This window comes from Juglans microcarpa x Juglans regia, chromosome 8D (genome assembly GCF_004785595.1).
Source record: "Juglans microcarpa x Juglans regia isolate MS1-56 chromosome 8D, Jm3101_v1.0, whole genome shotgun sequence".
NCBI classification, from domain to species: domain Eukaryota; kingdom Viridiplantae; phylum Streptophyta; class Magnoliopsida; order Fagales; family Juglandaceae; genus Juglans; species Juglans microcarpa x Juglans regia.
This window is the reverse complement of record NC_054608.1, coordinates 15,315,540-15,337,078: the sequence shown is the minus strand read 5'-3', so window position 1 is coordinate 15,337,078 and position 21,539 is coordinate 15,315,540. Positions and strand designations below refer to the sequence as shown.

The 21,539-nt window shown below is 36.8% G+C and overlaps 3 protein-coding genes across 3 annotated transcripts; all 3 read right to left on the bottom strand.

Moving 5' to 3' along the window:
• Positions 1-8,196: 8,196 nt before the first annotated feature.
• LOC121242232 lies at positions 8,197-9,095 on the bottom strand. Its single transcript, XM_041140124.1, has 2 exons — positions 8,897-9,095; positions 8,197-8,711 (listed from the first exon to the last, which is right to left on the bottom strand). Exons 1-2 carry the CDS (start codon positions 9,093-9,095, stop codon positions 8,197-8,199), a joined length of 714 nt encoding a protein of 237 aa, XP_040996058.1.
• Positions 9,096-10,626: 1,531 nt separating this feature from the next.
• On the bottom strand, positions 10,627-11,289 carry LOC121242231 (VQ motif-containing protein 8, chloroplastic-like). The gene has a single exon (XM_041140123.1). The coding sequence runs from the start codon at positions 11,287-11,289 to the stop codon at positions 10,627-10,629; it is 663 nt and encodes a 220-aa protein (XP_040996057.1).
• An 8,944-nt stretch (positions 11,290-20,233) lies between these two features.
• On the bottom strand, positions 20,234-21,231 carry LOC121243040 (VQ motif-containing protein 8, chloroplastic). The gene has a single exon (XM_041141099.1). It carries the CDS (start codon positions 21,093-21,095, stop codon positions 20,439-20,441), a length of 657 nt encoding a protein of 218 aa, XP_040997033.1. The 5' UTR covers positions 21,096-21,231; the 3' UTR covers positions 20,234-20,438.
• Positions 21,232-21,539: the final 308 nt, after the last annotated feature.

Genomic DNA, 21,539 nt, shown 5'->3' with positions numbered 1-21,539 from the left:
GGTGTTTTAAAAGGTCCCTATGAACCGATGTTAAAGTATCCTTATGAACTGATGCTTTAAAGGATGCCACGAAAGATGATGTTTAATCTCATGTTTTTAAATGACGTTCTTCCATGAATGAACTGTTAAATGAAAAGGACTAAAAATGAATGGACTAAATGAAAGGAAAGGACTGAAAGTAAATGAACATTTCAATGTATGAAAATAAGTAATGGCCATATGAATGAAAATGGTACCAAAGGACTGAGCAGATTGCAATGTAGAGTAAGTAGTACTGGTAGTGCACGCAGTGCTGTCTCCTGACTAAAAAGGATTTCCAACCCGTCTCCACGGGTGGAATCTAGATCCAAAGGAAGATCGCTAGCCTCAACACACGGGACATAATAGTGTGTACCAGCCAAAGAAAGTTATAAGAAAGAATATATGAATGCATTGAACCTTTAAGAAATGAAGGCACTAACGAGAGAAATGTTTTACGAAAAGAAAACTCATTTTTAAAGAAAAACCCCGCCTAGTGATATTTTCAAAAGGAATGCATGTTTCATGTACGTATAGTATGTATGGAGTGATGAATGCATGAATGAAAACCTATGTTAGTATATTTTAATTGTATGAAGTAATGCTTATTGAGTATTTGACTCATTTTAGTTTTTATGTGTGCCCCTCCCTTCATAGGAACTAAATGAGCAATACACGTCAAGACGGACATGGCTCAAGGGGAAGAGCACAGAAGTCTTGGCATAAGAGTTTTAAAATTGATGTTTTCCAATGTAAGCCTCTTTTATTCTCAAATTACATTTTATTTTATAACGTAGAGTTTTGCACCCTGGGTATGAAAATAAAAAGTTTTAAAACAAATGGTAATTCCTATTGTCCTTTCCAAAATCATTTTATAAAAGGTCCCACCACAAAGACTGACATTACAATATATAATAGTGGCTTAGTATTCTTTTCATAGGTGAGTGAACCTTAGCCCTGTTCGAGAGTTGTGGCCAAACATTCTCATAAATAATGTTTGGGTACAACTTTTGAGTTGTCCAAAATAGACAGTTTGGAATTCTATCATCTATATGACAGATATATTCAGTCTAAATTTTTGTGTTAGTTTTAAAAATTTTGGTTTAGTATTTCCTTACATTTTTCGAGCGTGTGATTTGTAAGTTGCTCAGCCCATGAATATGGTCGATGACTTTTCGCGACTAGCATAATTGAAGGAAAATGCTACTAAAATTTCGACTAATATGAGAGTTTTGGATTGAGTATATATGTGATATAGATGATAGTCTCTCGAATGGGATAAGACCAACTACTTTATCAAAATAGAAGTAGTAAATATGAAAAGACCCTTGATAATGTTTATCCATGAATTAGGTTTTTTTGAGACACAGTCAACGAGTAACAGAAATACAATGGATAAGAGTTGAATGTTGTTGAGAGATAGATTTGCTCGAGACTATAAGGAGTATGTACAATGGGTGAAGTTTTTTATAAAATTTGCATGTGGGAATGTTGACAGTTGAGGATTTATAAGATGTCCGTGCAAGAAGTGTAAAAACCGTAGTTCTTATAACTTGGTGGAAGTGGAGGAGCATTTATATGTAAATGAAATCGATCCTAAATTCTCACTTTGGATCTTACATGGCGAACCATTTCTTAAATGAGTTAGATTTGGCAGTCAGTCCAATCAAATGAAGGAAGGTAATGATATCAACATAGATGACATAAATGTGGATGTTTCTGATGATAGTGATGATAATGGAGAGGATATGACGGAGATGTTAGGCGATCTTGGTGCATGAATGTTTGGGGTGAGGGATGGAGAATGAAAATCTACACAATCATTTGAGAGAAATGAAAACTTTAGAAGACTGTGGGAGGATGCACAATAAGAACTGTACGAGGGGTGTATCTGTCATAGCAGATTGTCTTTTACAGTGATGTTGCTCCATATTAAGTCTATATGTTGTATTTCTGCAAAAGTCATCGACATATTACTCGAATTATCTAAAGAGGCTCTTTCACAGGATAACGTAGTACCTCGTAACTTTTATGAAGCGAAGCAATTGAAGCAAGAGCCAAGATTTGATTATAATATCATTCACGCATGTAAGTATGATTATATTCTCTTCTGGCAGTAATATGCAGAATTTGATTCATGTCCAGTGTGTCATGAGTAAAGATGAACATCCGATAAGCGCAACTCGTATGCCATCTCCATCCATTAGCGACTCCCCAATTGGTTCACTGGACATGAATGGTGGGCCAACATCACAAGACCCAGGACAAGGTATTTTACTGACAATAAATACCGCATTTAATGCTCAATTTAAGTAATATACATTTTCAAGATAAAATCATTTAATTAAAATATGTGCTTTAATTACTGTATATATAGCTGTCGTGAGCCAGCGCTAAGGTTGAGGCACTACAAAGGGTGTCTACATAGAGAAAGTAAGGAAAGCACGTAAAATTAAAGTTGATATTCCTGATGATCACACCGGTAGCTCTAACGATTCGGCAACTTGGCTTGCTTGTTATGTTGGTACCCTTACTCGCACATATACACTGATAGTTACATCCTCCTGGGCTAAAGTTTTCCAAGATGTGAAAGACCACATCAAAAATCGTTATCTGGTAATAAGCTACTTAGCAAAAAAATTAAGTATAACATGTTAATTTTGAATTAGTTTGTATTTAATTATTTATAATTTTTTAAAGGACGAATTTGAACTTAATTTTGGCTAGCGAGAGGATCGACTAATGGTTGAGAAGTTGATGTCCAATGCATTCTGGAGGTATAAAGGTCGATGTGAGGCACATCAAAATCCATTCCAAACAATGCCACCAAATGAATGGGATAATGTTTGTGATATGTTTGAAGATCCTGCTTATCAGGTAATTTCGCAGCTATTTTTTTTATACTATATAATAGATGTATTAAACATATAGACATAATATTTTTTCCTTTTTCTTTAGTAATGGAGTACTGTGAATAAATCAAATAGATCAAATTTAATGATACACCATCATGCGAGTTATCAATATTTTCATTGTTTATCTAAAAAAAAATAGTAACTTTATACTAGTCTCCTTTAAATATTAACATATATACTTTTCTGATTTAAATTCTAATATAGATTTCCCTCTTGCAACAAGAAGAAAGTCTTACTACCTATAATCTGACCCAATTGTATGCTAAAGCACATAAAAATCGTGATGGTGTTTGGACAAGTCCCCAAGCAGAAACAAATTATGTAAGTTTTTAACTTTTTTTTAATTCAATTGTCTAATAATATTTTTGTTACTTATACTAACTTTAATTTTTTTTTTTTGTAGAACAAGATGATATCACTTAAGGAAATTGTTGCGGATCCATCTAAGCCATCCTCAACATCATCATCATCTTCTCAAGTCAGATTGAATGAAAAAGCTCAAGAATTAGAAGAAGTAAGGCTTGAGATAGAACATTTAAGGTCCAAAGAAAAAGATTTGCTGACTCGATTAGATCAAATAGCTATTTTAGATGCGAGATTAAAAGAAAACATGCAGAAGAAGTTGGAGATTCAATCCCAAAAATTGTTCGAACAGTGGCAATCAATGATGTCCCAAAGCTCTATGCCACCACCACAATCCTAGAACGTATTTTTCTTTAATTGTCTTTATATTAATCTGTCCCAGAACATTTGAACAAATGTCATGTCTTTGTTTTTTTTTTTTTTGAAATTTCCGTGGCCTGTATTAATAGAACTTAAACAAGAGTCTAAATACAAATTGGTACTGAATCAAAAGAAGTGGTATAACTACTTATGCATATAGCATCCTTGCTTAAGGCATGAGCAACATAATTATTTGCTCTAATTGTTGACCAATGAGTGAAGGAGTCGAGTGTTTTCCTGGTATCTGCTATTAGCTTGCCTGCATAAGTGATTATGTCAGTTGGTGAATTGAGGCTTGTGACAACTTGCAAGGAATCACCTTCCATGATGGTGTCTTTGCAGCTCGAGGACTTGCAAAATAAGGAGGCTTGTAGAGCAGCAAAAGCCTCTGCTATTAATGGGTCAGGGTAGAGGTCATGCTTCATTCTGAGGGTGGCCAGAACTCGACCTTGCCAATCTCTAATGACTGCTCCAACTCCTACTTTGCAGGATATTTTGTCTATAGATACATCCCAATTCAATTTTAGGTTGCCTTTGGGTGGAGCTTTCCATTTGGTTAGCTGATGGCCAGTGGTTGATTGAGCCCTCTTCTGTTGTGAAATCTGATGTAGCTCCTCCACGAGCTGTCTTGATTGCTGGCTAATATTTGTAGGACGAGAAAATAGGCCCTTGAAAATTAAGTCATTCCTCCTTTTCCAAATGAGCAACAATGTAATGGCAAAAAACATCAAGTCCTCTTGCTTCAGGCCTTCCACACAACCATCCACTAGCTTTGCAAAATTATGAAAAATAGGGCTTGTTTTCTGCAATTTTCTAGTACTCTGAGCCCAAGTGTCTCTTGCCTAGGGGCAGTCCCATAGGATGTGTTCAATAGTTTCAGGTTATTGCTTGTAAATTGGGCGGGTTGGATCTTCAATTACTTTCCTTCCCATTAAATTTACTCAGGTAGGTATGGAGTTTAGGTAGGCTCTCTGGAGGAAGGATTTGGCTACATTAGGGATGTTCATGTTCCATAGTTTTGTCCAAGGGTGTGATGTTTGGAGAGTTGAAGATTGACCTGGCTTTTGATTATCTAACTCTGTAAGTAGGTGACAGGCACTTTTGACACTAAACTGGCCTGTGGTAGTGCATATCCATTGTAATTTGTCTAGGCTGGGATACGGGCTTAGTGGTATTGCTTTGATCAAGTCAGCTTCCTCTTTCGTGAATAAGATGGAGATCAGGTCTTCTTTCCATTTGTTTGTTGGCTTGTCAATAAGAAGTGAGACTTTGGTGTCTGCATGTATGAATCTGATAGAGCTTTGGACCTTGAAAGCGTTCTGCCAGGAAAGCCATTTTTCCTTCCATATGCTAGTTGTTTCCCCATTCCCTATTCTCCATATCAAACCCTCGTTAAGCAAGGGTCTAGTTGCCAGAAAACTTTGCCAGAGGAAAGATGAATTTTGGCCTAGTGTGGCAGTTAGGAAATCTCTTTTATGAAAATATTTTTCTTTTAGCACCTGAGCTACCAAAGATTTAGGATTAGAGATTATCCTCCAACCTTGTTTTACTAGGAGGGCTTGATTGAAGTTTTCAAAATCTCTTAGACCAAGACCTCCTTTACACTAAGCTCTCTTTAACTAGTTCCAGTGGACCTAGTGTATTTTCTTCTCCTGAGTTTGCTGTCCCCACCAGAAATTCCTCACCATTTTGTTTAGTTCATGTACCAGTTTCCTTGGAAGCTTGAATATCCCCATGTTGCACGCTAGAATGGCCTGAATGATGGCTTTAATGAGTACCTCTTTACCTGCTTGGGAGAGGAATTTGTTCTTCCAGTTTGTTATCCTTGCCTGCACCTTGTCCAATATATTTTTAAAAGAGTGGGCTTGAGATTTTCCAATTAAAGCTAGTAGGCCTAGGTATTTTTCATAAAAATTGGTTCCTCTTATCCCAACTATACCAATGAGAATCTCTTTGGTTTTCTCTATAGTGTTCTTGTTGAAATATATTGATGTTCTTTCCTTGTTGAGTCTCTGACCCAAGGCTAGCTCATATGCTTCCAGTAGGTGGTAGAGTCTACTTCATTCAATGGAATTGGCTTTACAGAATAGAAGGCTGTCATTTGTAAAGAATAAATGATTAATGGATAGTTTCTCCCTTCTGATAGGTAAACCAGTAGGAATCTCAAATTTCTTAGCCTTGTTTAGCATGCAACTAAGGACACTTCATTCAATGGAATTGGCTTTACAGAATAGAAGGTTGTCATCTGCAAAGAATAAATGATTAATTTATAATTTCTTCCTTCTGATAGGTAAACCAGTAAGAATCCCAGATTTCTCAGCCTTGTTTAGCATGCAACTAAGGACCTCTGTACACATGATGAAAAGGTAAGGGGATAGTGAATCCCCTTGCTTGAGCCCTCTAGTTGGATGGAAACAATCTTGAGGAACACCATTAAGGAGAAGGGAGTAAGAAACAGTCCCAACACAATTCATAATTAAGTCCACCCATTGATTTTTAAACCCAAAATTCTGCAAGACAGATTTTAGAAAAGGCCACTCTATTCTGTCGTATGCTTTACTCATGTCGAGTTTGAGGGCCATGAAGCCTTCCTTATCCTTTAATCTTGCCCTCATAGTGTGGAGAGATTCAAAGGTCACTGCTATGTTGTCTATTATTAACTTGCCAGGCACAAAAACTGTTTGTGTGGGAGAGGTGAGCTCTTTCAATACACTTTTCAGTCTGTTGGCCAAAGTCTTGGCAATGATTTTATAAAAAACATTGCAGAGACTTATTGGTCTGAAATCAGTGACTTGTGATGGTGAATGTTTCATGGGGATCAAATCAATGTAGGTTTCATTCATAGCATTTGTCCACCTGCCTCCATTTAGAACATCAAGAACTGCCTGAGTGACTCTATTACCCATTGTTGTCCAGTGATCTTGATAAAAAATAGCAGGAAAGCCATCTGAGCCCAGTGACCCTAATGGATTCATGCTAAAAATAGTCTCTTTGACTTCAATTTCTTTGAAAGGGCAGGAGAGGTTATGATTCATTTCTTCTGTCAATTTCCTAGGTAGGATTGAAACGCACTCATCAATACCAGTTGGACCCGAGGAGGTGAATAGGCTTTGGAAAAATTCTTGAAAAATTTTACTTATCTCTTATTGGCTGGTGGACTCTTGACCTGACTCAATTTTGATCTTAGTAATGAAGTTTTGCTTTCACCTTTGGGTTGCACATTGGTGAAAGAAACGTGAGTTCTTGTCCCTTCCCTTAGTCAGGTTTGCTTGGCTCTTTGTTGCCATTTTAGATTTTCTGCCTTCAACAAAGAATCAACTTCCTTTTGTAAAACTTGTGGTGGACTGTATGGTCCTCAAAGCTCTTAATCCAGTGTGAGTTTCCAAGGACTCTATCAATCCATTCCTTGGTGAAATGTTCCCTTCTCTATTGTTAGCCCATGTAAACTTGTCTCCCTCAAAACCTAAATCATTAAGATCATAGTGGTCCAGTGCCCTCCTGAAATTCACTATCTATCTATATGGTCTACTGGCAGCTCCAAACTTTTCATCTAGGTTAGTAATCTCATTAAAATCTCCAAAGCACAACCAATGGGTGTTCAAAGCAGGGGTTAGAGCTTTGAGAAGTTTCCAAGTTTCATTTCTTTTTGCAAAGTTTGGGTGGCCATAAAATCCTGTTATTAACCATGGGTACTCATCATTGTTTGATTTGATTAAACCTGAGATGTGCCAATTGGTATAGGTAGTAACTCTGAAGTCAACAGAGTGGTTCCAGAGAAGGGCCAAACCACCACTCCTCTCCTTACTGTTTACACTGAAACAATTATCAAAACCTAGCTTAATTCGAATCTTCTCCATCTTATTACTGTTGCATTTGGTTTCTATGAGAAAAACCAAATGTGGGAACTTTGACTTCACCAATCCATGAAGCTCATGAATTATTCGGGGGTTCCCAAGCCTTCGACAATTCGAACTCAAGACATTCATGAGGCGGGGTGGGGCTGTTGAGCAGCCTCCACCTCGAGGTCCTGAGTTAACCTCCTTGCATGCTTGAGGGTGGTTTTTAATTTTTTAAGACCATGAGAACTAGATCTGATTTCCATTACTGAGGCTGGTCTTTTTGAACTTTGGAAGTGGGGAGGGGCATTAAGGGAATTGGTTATATTGGAGAGTATTGAGACCTGTTCTCGTGCTTTTCATTTCCACTTGTTACCTCTGGTAGGTAGGTTTGGGAGTGCACAAGGTGGGTTTGTGGGAGAGTTTGACACAAGGGAATTTGACTTGTTTGGGGAAGGACAGTTGCTAGTGGAACTGTTCTCAGCTGGCCTACTGTTTATAATCAAAGGAAAATGTGGTTTTTGACTTTTGCTACTTACCTTTGGGATTGCACACTCAGTAAGGGATTGGAATTCCTCGTTTTGGTCAACACGTATCTTGAAAACTTGGGGATCTTCAGACAACTTCATTGGGCTATAGACCTGCTCAGTGGACCTGCTACTTTCCTGGTTATTCTGGCATTGGTTTAGCTGCCTCATAGGTGGCTACTGGTGGAAAGCTGTATTGTTCTGACTTGAAGACTTGACCTCTGCAACTGACTGTGACTTCTCAACCACCACCTTCCCGTCACCTGCCACCTCTGCTGGCTCCCTGCGAGGCGGCCGATTGGAAGGGGACATCGGTGATCCACCATACATCTTCCCTGAGACAGGTTGAGGGAAACTAGAAGCTGCTCTCAACCATTGCTCGTGTTGTTCTTTGGACTGAGAGACTAGGTTAAAACTTGGACATTTCCCATTTGCATGTTTCAACAGGCCGCATTTGAAGCAAAAGTTTGTTAGTCTTTCATACTTAAAATAAGTCCAGCATTTTTTACCTCCGAGGTTTATCATCTTGCCTCGTAACAGAGGTTTGTTAACGTTCACTTCCACTCTAATGCTCAGATAACTCCCCCAACCACAACCTCGGTCGTCTATTTCAACTGTGTGTACCTTTCCAATGGCTGCACCTATCTTTTTCCCCAGATGCTCATTCATGCTCGTAAATGGAAGGTTGTGCACTTGAATTCAAAAGGGTTCTAAAATGAAAGAGACCTCGTTTGGGGATAGTTCCCCTTCAAATTCCTTCAGATTATGTGGCAATCAAAAGACCAAGGCCTCCCCTGAAGAACTTTTTTCTTGTCTGATAACAACTAGAATTCTAGAAGGAATTTATTGGGACTGAGATCTTTAAAAGTTAACCAACCTGCTAGATTCCACACCTTCGCCATAGTTGACTTGAAAGCCTCTCGGTTTGCATTTTTGTCGGTTAGAATGAATGCAAAGAGGCAGTGGCTGCCTCTGAGCTTGGTAGATAGAACATCTTCCTCTGGTAAGAGCAGTTCATGTTGTTCTTCCTCTATAGGATTCAATGTTCCCCATCGTTGTGTGAGTTCCTCCTCCATTGTTCCTTGAAAGCTCTATAGACTTACGCCCAAGAGACATAGCTTTGTCAGGAGACAAAGCGAAAACCTCAAACCTTCAGCAAGGAGAGGACCGGGACGTTATGTATCATGAATATTGTTCGGATGGACAATACCCTGTTTGAACGGTAAATTGCAATTTATAAATCTGTGATAGCTTTTTACATTGCATTCGAACCGAACAAAACCCATTCGAATGACTAGAGAGAAATCCAGACGTTTGAACAACCAAACATAGCATTTGAAAAGTATCTCATTTGAACATCCATTTTATATTCGAACTGGCAGCAATTGTGTTCGAACAACAATTTAGCTGTTTGAACAAATCTAATTTGTTTGAACACTTGGTCCATTCGAACATGATCAAATATATTCAATCGTTTGAATTCTGTATGGTTCAAACAACTTCATGTTTGTTTGAATTGATTTCTTTCCATTCGAATGGCTATTTGGAATGAAAATTTTTCGTCTAAAAAAAATGTCTGTTTGAATGCCTACGACTAGTTTCGCTCAATTTCGTCTCTAAAAATATTTTTTTGAGATAAAAATCTAATTTTGTCCCAAAAAACCTTTTGAGACCAGCTTCTTGAGATAACTTTGAGACGAAAATGCAGTTTTTTGGGATGAAATGATTTGTCCCAAAAACCAATTCTCTTGTTGTGAGTACCGATCACGATCTCTTATATGGAAAAACAGTACATTGAAGTCCGATCCTTTGTTGTTTTAATAGCCAGGTTATGTTTCAAATTAAAAATTGCAACATCCTCGTCAGGCAATGATAAAATGATTTGGGTAAAGCTACTGAACTGATTGTTTTGGTCTAAAAAGTCCATAGATATTGATCAAATGGGTGCTTCAATACCTTGTTTTTCCACTTAAATGATTGTTGATGACGGACTAAAATCAAATAAACTCTTATCGGCCATGCAATTCCCAAGAAATCAACCCATATATAATTTAAGAGGAAAAATAGAAAGAAGATTTCGATGAAATGATGCTAGATCATCAAAAGTTAGCACGAGTCATATCTATGGGAAACGAAAATATCATGCATATTAAGAAGAAAAATTATATTCACAGTCCTGAGTAGAGGACCATGTGTATAATTTCATTGATGAATGGACGTAAAGGAAGAAAAAAATTATTTTAAAAATGATATTATTGTAAATTTAATTTTTTTTAAATATAATTATATGGGCTTGCATGAACAGTCTCTATTTAGAGACTGTATGTAGACTAACTCAATTAAGAGAGATTTAGCTAGGTGGACCAACCTTTCCTTAGATTGCCCAAAAATCAATTAAATTTCTTACGGTTGCATTCGCTGTTGTTTAGTTTCTAACTATTCCATATCTATCACATTAGAGAGACGTATAAAAACAAAAAAAAAAAAAAAATAAAAACCAAAACAAAGACAATCAAACATATGGACAAACATGAAGACAAAGTACTGATCAATCATTAATCCCCACCAATGATCCATTACCCGAAATGCTATACGTGCATAGTCTGATCAATATTCTGACAGCCCCTTCATAAACTCGATAACAGAAGGTGACATTGAGTTACCCATGTTTGGCAAAACGTACGCCGAATCAGGTTCTCTAAAAACAGGCCGAGGAGAGCAGACGAAACTGGTCGTATTCGTAGTGAACAAAGGCATATTAGCAGAATATTGATTGGTTGGGTTCTGAATTGGTGACATATCATTAATGGAGGATGAGTTTGACCATGCACCACCGAAATTCTCATTGGCATGGACCGAATTAGTTGATTCATTATCACCATGGCCTCTAACAGGCATCAAGTTACATTCATTTCCTTCCATATCAAGCAACGCCGATGTAGTCCTGTTTGCATTAATATTGTCTCCGGACTGCGACGATGAAACACCGGTGAGCTTCTGAACCAAAGCCATGAAATCCCGAGCTTGCGTGTGGATGATCTTCGGAGAATGAGTGTATATAATAACCGGCTGCTGCTCTTGCTGCCTGGCGGCCGAAGCAACGCCAGAGACGGAAGAGCCAATTGACATTGAAGACATCGTTGACGATGTACTCTTGTGAATTAAATGGGAACCATTGTTGATCTTCAACGGAGACGAACGTGGATCATTGATCTCCCCCTTCCTTGAATCCTCATGATGAAGATCTCCATTAAACTTTGCAGGACTCATGGCTTGATTAGAATTCTTGGATCCAAACCAAAGAAAACCTACTTCTGTTATACGAATGGAACAGGTTGTTGAGGATGAGGAGGAAGCTAAACAGAGGCAGGGATATATAAACAGAAGGATTAGCTGGGGCCGTGGACGCCGGGAATAGGATAAAGAGTTATTTTATAGCCAACGATTCTAACTCCCGACATACATACAAATATGTATTTATATTATTACCTATTACATATGTATGTATGCATGCATGTATGTACAGAACAATGAGACCATGCGGTGTTGAAACCTAAGGGTTTATCGGAAAGAAACTGTTAGACGCTACCATTAGTTTGTTGTCTTGGGAGTCTTTATCGGACGTTGGACAGCGACGGCGCAATTGGCAGTACGACAATTAGTTGTTGTATTTATTTATTATTTATTTTAAACATGCCTAATTATTAGATAGGTAATATGATAATCTTTATATATTATTAAATTATCGAACATTACACTTTAAACCCTCAAACTATAAGAGCTTTTTCACTTTATATGTGAGGTACGGTTTGAATAGTGAATTAAGATGAGATGAGTTGAGATGAAAGTTAAAAGTTGAATAAAATGTTGTTATAATATTATTTTTTTAATATCATTATTGTTTTAAAATTTAAAAAAGTTGAATTGTTTATTATATTTTGTGTGTAAATTTGAGAAAATTGTAATGATGAGATTAGATGAGATGAAATACTTTTACTATCCAAACGGGACCTTAACTACAAAAATTTGTGTTCTTAAAGTACTACTGTAAAAAATTGGCATTTTGAACTTTTGTTTAATTACTATGGTTAATAGGTAGGGGTGGCAATATGTGACACGAACAGTTAACCCAACACGAACACGACACGATAAAAGCGGGTTAGGATTTAGCCTTAACGGGTTCGAGTTAAAACGGGTTGACCCGTTAAGACACGATAGCTTAACGGGTTGATAACGGGTCAACCCGTTATGACCCGTTAAGAAAGTTAAAGTTACAATTATACTCTTATGCCTAAAAAATAAAATTTTTGGGATTTTAATTTCGATATTTTTATTGTTTGAATTGTAATTTTGGACTTGTAATTAGTTTTATATTTTTTTATAGATATAGTGATTTTAACATTTATATAAAATTATGCTAAACTTAACTAGATCAAGGGGGTTAATTTTGGGTCTGTTCAATCCATTTATATAAACGGGTCAAAAACGGGTTGACACGACACGACCCGTTATGTTAATGGGTCGTGTTAGGATTTGAGATCTTGACATGATAAGCTTAACGGGTTGGGTTAGGGTTGAGCTATATAATATAATATACATGTCTTGACACGACACGAACACGACCCGTTAACATGATTTGACACCCCTATTAATAAGGGTGTAACCAGTCCAGTTTTGGACATATTTTATAACCGAACTGGTATATACCAGATTTGAGATTTAAAAAATCGATACCACATCAGTTACACCGCTAAACTGGACATAATAAATTATCGAACGGATTTTGTTTCCTGGGACGCTTTAAATTCGTCTCGAAAAATCGTTCGAACAGCATAAATACGTTTGAACAATATTTTTGTTCAAACGGATACTTCATGGCTGGTCGATCGATACCAGTCCGTTCGAGCAAATACATATGAAGAAACGTTCGAACAAACAAATTGATGATCGAATGCAAATAGTGAATTGCATGTTCGAATGTGTTAGAATGGCACGCAATTTTTTTACTGTTCGAACTCTAACTTATGATGTTTGAACGGTTGTGTCTGATTTATATATGTTCGAACATTTGATGAGAGTTCAAACAGTTATTATTTTCATGGACAATACTAATTTACCAAATAGATATTTATATTTTAAAAATACATTACAAATTATTCAATATAAATAAAACTAATCTAATAAGTCAGAACTAAATAAATAAAATACTAATAATACTAATAAAATTATCAGTACATGATATATAATTGTTTAATATGCAAAACACTTCTAACGAAAATCAATTACTTGGAGGCTTGAATTGTTGTATAAGCATCTGCATATGAATCTGCATGTGTCTTTGTTGTTCTTGCATTTGGAATTGCATCTCTCTTTGTTGATCTTCTTGCTGTTTTATGCGCATCTCCATTTTTTGCTTGTTTCGTCAATTGAGCATCTAACTCATAATGTTTTGCAATCAATTCTTCGATCTTAGAATTCGCATTCTCTGGCACAATGGCAGTAGTGCTTGACGTTGATGAAGATCCTAAAGGCTTTACATAGCGACTCAAACCCCTCAAATATCCTGAACGTTGACACAGAACTTGGGAAAAAATTTCAACATCACTTGTTGATGAATTATGATCTGATGTAGCTTTAGCACAGAGGGCAACCATTTTATCCTACACATAACATATAAAATTAATATTGACACAATAATTTAAATATGTTTAATTAAAAGAAACTATAATACTTATATAATTCTCACGAGCATCGAGATGAGTCCACTCTCTATTATTATTAGTATGTGATATAGCCTATAATTTTGTCAGATCATAATTAGTGTCTGAGTCTTTCTGCAAGAGACACTGTTAAGATATAAAGTTAATATTAAAAACAAACTATATAGAATAAAAAAAAAAGTACATTACCAATTTCTAAAAGAGGTGATGGAAAGATCTTGAGACTGCATGATAATCGATCTTCAACTTCGATCTATTCGTTTTGTTTATAGAACTTCACTCCTGTATAGAAGTTGTAAAAGTTAGTAAGTGAAAATTACAAATATGACACATAAAGAATTCATTTAATTTACCTTATATGATGGATCCTCAAATATGTTACAAAGTTTTTCCCATTCTTCAGGTTGGACATCCTGAAAAGAATGCTGGCGTGCGTCTTCCTTGTTCTCGTGCTTCTTGTAATGCTCGTTACACCTCGTCTTATACTGCAGAATGCATTACACATCAGCTCTTCGACAGTCCTATGCTTCTCTCTCTGACCAAAATTTAGTTCGAAGTGATTCTTGAAAAAGTATACACACAGAAATATTATCATTTAAAATATTAAATAATATAAATATAAATTTATTATTTAAATATTACGTACCAAACAACGCTTCTTTATAAGTTCTTTTATATCTTGTGGAACTTTATGCCTTGAACTCATAGCCAAATGTGCATAAGTCCGTGTAAGAGCACCCATATGTGATGCAAGTCAAGCTGTTTGTTGTCCCTCGCCTCTGGTATGTTTGTCAGGAATGTTAACCTTAATCTTACCTACTTTACGATATTTCTCTAACGTCACGCCTTTAGTAGTGCCTCGTCGGTGACGAGATTGTATTGTTATCTCTATAAAATGATATTAGTTATTTATCTCGCATCAATTATCATATATCTTAATTGAAAAAATGAGTATTAGCTATTTACCTTGTTCCGTAGAGTCAGTCTCTAATGGTGTGTCAGATAGAGAGCTAGGAATAAGTGGAGATGGAATGTGAACTTCCTTCCTCTTTGGTGGCATAATTACGCGATACTATATAATGTGAACACAAAATCGGTCAATCATCTGTATCAGTTTCATCTATAGATTCGCTCTCATCATCTATAGATATTTCAGATGACTCAACACTTTGATCAACTGTCGCCTCAACTATTTCAGCCTCAATATATTCCCTATATAATGAGATCGTCTCATATTAGCTCAAATCCACAAATAAGTTAAAGGTAGATTGACTCTCTTAGTATGCTTCTTGAGTAGAAGGATCATATTCTTCTTCATCTTGTCCCTCCGCCTTAGGGATAACGTTATAAATATTTCTAGTAGAAAACTTTTGTACTACTTGCCATTGATTTTTTAACTGAGGATCATCTAAATAGAATACTTGAGATGCTTGGGAAGCCAAAATAAAATGATCATCTTCATACCCCTTTTTTTATGTATTAATACTTAGAAAATATTCATCATGGCATTTTTCCCTTCGATGATTGCTTAAATTCCACCAATCACAGTTAAATATATATATATATATATATACCACAAACTCCTCCACATATCTCATTCCAATTATATCTACGATAATTCCATAGAAATTAACATTGTTTCCAACATGACTCATTTCGACAAGGACACCACTATTTTATGTTTTCCTATAAAGTTTTCGATCAATTGTGTGATACCTACTTCCTCAACCAATTTTTCTATCAATTAATTTATTAAATTGATATTAGTATATAATTTTGTAAATCTTTTCTCATATTAGATTTTATCGCTAATGTTGAATATATATTTTATTTTTAAAATTTCAGGATTATAATAATGTCTTATAGGGGCCGTAAATGTGGTAGATCAGGGGAACCTTCCATCCAAACAGTTTGAGAGTGGACTATTTTACTTGAGCCATAGGTAAAACTGCCTGATTTTATGACTCTTAGATGGGAGGGAATGTGAGGGTCATTCCCTCCCATCAGTATTCAATGATCGTGGTTGGGCACTAATTTTAGATCAACGAGAAGAAGGAGTGGAGCTCATTTCCTACATTGATATCGTTGCTGAGTTCTATAAAGAGCTCAGTGGTGCCAGCCCAGATGATGGAGGGGCATACAGGATCTGTGTCTGAGGACCTCCTGTTACATTTTCAGCGAACCTACTCATTGTATATCTCGATTCCTAGGCTGGTCGATGCTTATCTGAACCTGCTGCTTAGAAAGTCTGATCATTCAGGTGATGTAGAGTTGTCTCAGGACCGAGGGACCAATTTACACAGATGAGATCGATACACTTGCTGATCATGAGGTCAGAGACTTGATTGTTGGTCCAGATGCTCTAGTGTACGATGGGACGAAGAGCATTAGGTAGACAAATTTATCTTCTTTCTTCAAGATCATGAATTTGATCATCGCCAACAATATGGACCCTCAGTAGCACACGACCGAGGTTGGCATCGATCGACCTCGTGGGGTATATATGTGAGAGGATCCGATCAGTGGCTCGGTACATTACGACTGATATATTGCCGCTTGGGATCCTGATCACTAGATTTTTGCTACATTTCGAGGTCGTGCCAGAAGTTGCCAAGTGTGCATGGGAGCTGATGAGACCGATCAAGAGCACCACCCTGTCATGGAGCACGGGACACTCGAGATTTCGTTTTCGTGGACATGTTCATGACAGGGCTGATATTTAGAGAGATGCACAGTCGGGAGATACTGGAGTATTGGTTGGTAAGACATTTACCCAGGTCGAGGCATCACGCATATTTACTCGCGAGGAGATGGCAGACATACTGTGTGCTGAGATCAGCATACACACATCAGCGTTGATCGATGAAGTGCATACTGTCTGAGTTGCATACAGAGATTACTGCTAGCATCTCTGAGTTACGTACAGAGATTAATGAGCTTTGTATAGAGATTAATGCCAATAATGCAACACAGGTCACGCTCAGTACTCAACTAACACAAGTAGAGAGACAATTAGCTGCAGTCGAGAATGTGTGCAGAGATCTCGCATCACAATAGTTTCTATTTTTTCTTTTTATTTTTTTCTTATAGCTATGGAGAATATATATGGTATTTTGATAATTTGTTTTAGTTGTAAATTAAATATTTTGTCTTTTCTGGAGTAATTATTGATTTATATTATGTGGTATATGGCTAATAATATATATTTAACTAAAAATCTTATATAACATAAAAGAAATCATTAAAATATTTTTAAATTAATTACATAAAATTAATTAATCAATTTGTATACATGATATATATTTTTTATATTTTGAGTTATGTACCGAAATTAATATTATACGTTCGAATGTATAAATGTGGTGCTTGATTATGTTCGAACTAAATATATTCCGTTCGAATGGTTTCGAAACATTCCCGCCAGGTTTTGCCACCAAATATTTTCTGTTTGAACAAAAATATTTATCGTTCAAACGGTTTTGAAATTTTTCCGGTATAATAAATTACTTCCCCGCTAAGATTTTTATGTTCGAATGATTTTTTTTTTCGTTCGAACGAAAATAACTTTTTGAGACGATTTAATTAGTCACAAAAAATACTAATATTTATTTGGTCGAACGGTTTTGTAAAGTCGTCAATTTTTTGGGACGAAATTTGATTCCTCCCTAAATAATTTCGTCCCTAAAAGTCAAATTTGGCTTAGTGAGATGAAATGAAATAATTTCACTATCCAAACGGGGCCAAACTATAAAAAATTATGTTCTTAAAGTACTACTATTAAAAATTGGCACTTTGAACTATTGTTTAATTACTATGGTTAATAGACGTGTAACTGGTCAGGTTTTGGACATATTTTAGAACAGAACCGGTATATACCAGGTTTAAGATTTGAAAAACCGATACCACACCAATTACACCCCTAAACCGATACTTTCGGTTTTACCCGTTCTGGTATCGTTCTTTCATATAATGTTTTTGTTTTGTTTGGAGGTTTTGGAAAGTTCTCATGATTAGGTAATGATTAAATAGAAAATTTGAAAACTTGAGAATTTTGAAATTGAAAAGTATTTGTATTTGAGTGGTGTTGGATATTAACATGAGATAATGTGAGATGGGTTGAGATTATCTCAACATCCAAATGGAACCTTAAACTAATTATTTCTATATCTACTGGATCACAAAGATATGACTTGGGGAAAGGATGGTTATTTTCAGTATTTTTATTTCCATTCCATTAAAAATGGCCAGAATTTGTCATGCCGGAAAAGTAATCACCACGTCTTAAGTGGATATTCTGTACCGGCTAAAATGTCGACCATTGCGGCTTGTTCCAACCTATTCCGGTCAGATTTTAATATTTCGGCCGGAATTAGTGTTTCGGTCCGAAACATACATAAATATGTACGAGAGAGAGATTGGGGGGTGAAGAAAGGGGAAGAAATAATCTGTAAGTTGTCTAGAATCTTTACATACAAATCTTGATTAACAAAGCAAATGGCATCCAAACCTAGAAACAACAAACAAATTATGAACGCCACTAGTCGCTTGCTCATGTTTGGAAAAGAGAAACCCATCCTAAGTAACCTTAGCATTTTTGCTAGCTACAGTTGCCTAAGTTTGTCGTTTTGAGCAACTCTGAAGGAGAGAGAGATCGAGTTGTTTGCTTTGTTCCTTTTGGTTTCCGGCCTTTGACTTTGAGTTTTCAGCAAGCTCAAGATTCATATAAAAGAAAAAAAAGAGAAATGGCCATTTCTAGGATTGGGATTGCCCCACCACCTCGCCGTCCACCACCTAGGTGTTGCAACCACGGGCACAGCCCCGCATCGAAATTTGAAGGAGCTGGGGTGGGCTAGGCCTAGGCCCACCATCATTATACCCCGCTCTGACCCAATAATATATATATATATATATACACATATACAAAAAAAAAAAAAAATCCTAAGTATAAAAGAAACAATATAACCCTAAATAATTTTTCCTTTCTTCTCTCTCTCTCTCTCTCTCTCTCTCTCTCTCTCTCTCTCTCTCTCTCTCTCTCTCTCTCTCTCCCTCCGTTACTTCTCTTCTCCTCTCCTCTCCTCTCCTCTTGTCTTTCTCAGTTTCTCTCCATCCTCAAGTTCTTCTTTCTCTCTTGCTCCTCCTCTTCCTATTTTTCAGTTTTTTTTTATTTTTCTTCTCGATATCTCATTCTGGAAGTGTGGCTATGGAAACACAACCATGAATAGCCTAGTTCCTTTTCTTAAACTCACAACCACGTCGTGGTCTTATTGTGTGCCGCGGAGGTGATTTTATTTAGTTTTTTGCCATGTGCTGTGGCGTTTGTACTTCATAATTTTTTGGATGATAGATTTGTAGGTTTTAGAGATGGATATGTAATTTGTTGTTGTTTGTTGATTGTCGATTGTTTTTTTTTTATTATTTTGGATCTTTTTTTTTTTTTTTTAACTTTTTCAGTTGTTTTCCGCCTTGGGTGGGTGGTGCACGGCAGGGGAAGAAAGAGCCAGGTGTCCAAATCTACCCATCGACACCTGGATAGGGGGCCCTACCCCCGGAGTGCGAGGCTGGATCCTATGGGGCAAACCCCACCACCTACTGATGTGGGGGCAGAGTGTGGGAAGGGGGTAGCCCCACTCGGGGGGGTACTGGTATCACCCCTACTTCACTTTTTATTATATTTTAAAATTTATAGTGATATTTTTAAAACTTAAAACATAGTTTTTCTATATATAATTGTTTATAAATATATAATTTATTCATATAATGACTATCCTGAACCGGTACATCGAAATACTTCGTTCTAGTATATCGAAATTATCCCCAAAACAAAATTCAAAACTTTGCTTATTTTATCATAAATGTGATTTAGATTGACAAACGTGCAAGATTGTAACAAAAAAGATTAGGTGAAGAAGTAAGAGGTACCGAAATGGAAACCACCACTATTGTTTTAAGAATCCGGCTAGCCAATAAAAAGCCTCGAGCTACTATCAAGTGCATATCGCGGAAGTAGACAAGCCAAAGACGACCCGTATGAAAAGTAAGCAACCTTACTAATATCAATGGCATTTGATTAGCTATGCATTTTGGAGTCACCAATGCCCTTTCCTTTTAAGGATAGTATGATTAATTGGGTTGATCCAAATTCAATATTACGTGACAAATCAAACTTGCAAATTAATAAGATAGTCCAACCTCTTATATCTCAGTTCTGCTATCTTGTCTCACTGCATTAAAAATAATAAAGACTCCTACGTATTGTGTGGAGACAGCTCCTCCGTAGATGTTGGCCATTATCAAAGTCTGTTCTTCAAGCTTCAACTTGCTATATTTGACTTTTTTTTATTATTTGCCTTGGTTCAGATCTGACACGTCCAATTATTTATTTATACGTGTAGTTTGGATATTATTGTCACAAAAGTCAAAGTTTCTCAACTGTCGGTTGTGATGAGTTGAATGAGAGAGAGAGAGAGAGAGATCAACCTAATTCCCTTAGATGGACAAAGAATCAATTAAATTTCTGACAGTTACACAATTGCTGCTGCTTTGTTCCTAAGTACTATTCCATTAGAGAGATATCATAAACATAAACGACAAAGACAATCATCAAACACTAAGCAAATCAAACATATATATGGACAAACATGAAGAAAAACTGGTCACTATCCAATGATTCATTCCCCAAAACACTACGGAATCTTATCAATATTCTGGCAGCTCCTTCATAAACTCGAAAACAGAAGGTGACATGGAGTTAGCGAAATTTGGCGACAGGTACGCCGAATCAGGATATCTAAAAACAGGCCGAGGAGAGCAGAAGAAATTGGTCTTATTTGGAGTGAACAAAGGCATATCAGAAAAATATTGATTCGTTTGATTTTGGATCGACGACATATTATTGGAGGTTGAGCTTGCTTTGAAATCAGCGCCACCACCGGAATTCTCATCGGTAAGAGCCGAAGTAGTTGACTCATTATCATCATGGCTAAGTGGCATCACGTTAGGTTCATTTCCTTCCTTATAAGGTGGCGGCTGTGTAGTCTTGTTTACATCGATCTCGTAACCAGACCGTGACGACGAAACACCCGTGAGTTTCTGAACTAGAGCCATGAAATCTCGAGCCTGCGTGTGGATAATCTTTGGAGAATGAGTATATATAATGACAGGTTGCCGTTGTTGCTGCCTTGCCATCGGTGCAACGCAAGACACGGAGGAGCTAATTGACATTGAAGATGTCGAAGATGCCTTGTGAATGAGATGGGAACCCTTGTTGATCTTCAACGGAGATGGGCGTTGGCCGTTGATCTCCACCCTCCTTGAATCCTGATGAAGATCTCCATTGAACTTTACAGGGCTCATGGCTTGATTAGAATTCTTGGACCCAAGCCAGAGAAAAACTACTACTATTATACGATGGAACAGTTTGTTGGAGACGAAGAGGAAGTCTAACAGAGGTATGGATATATAAACAGAAGGCCGGTTAGTTGGGGTGGAGAAGGATAGGGTTAAAGAAGCATTTTATAGCCAGCTATTCTGACCGTTGACATACCCGCATATACGTAGTATTATATACATGTATATATGTATACATATGTATGTACGTACGTATGCATATATAGGACAATGAGATGCAGCGTTGAAATCTAAAACATATTTTAGTTTGTTATTTTTAATGTGCGTAAAGGTTGTTTGTTGGAAGATAGCAGTTAAGAAAACAACCTTAGGAGGGTCAGGACTTGGAAATTGCCGTTTTAATTTGTAAACACGCCGTATTGTTGGATTCGTTGACTCAGAAACCTGTGC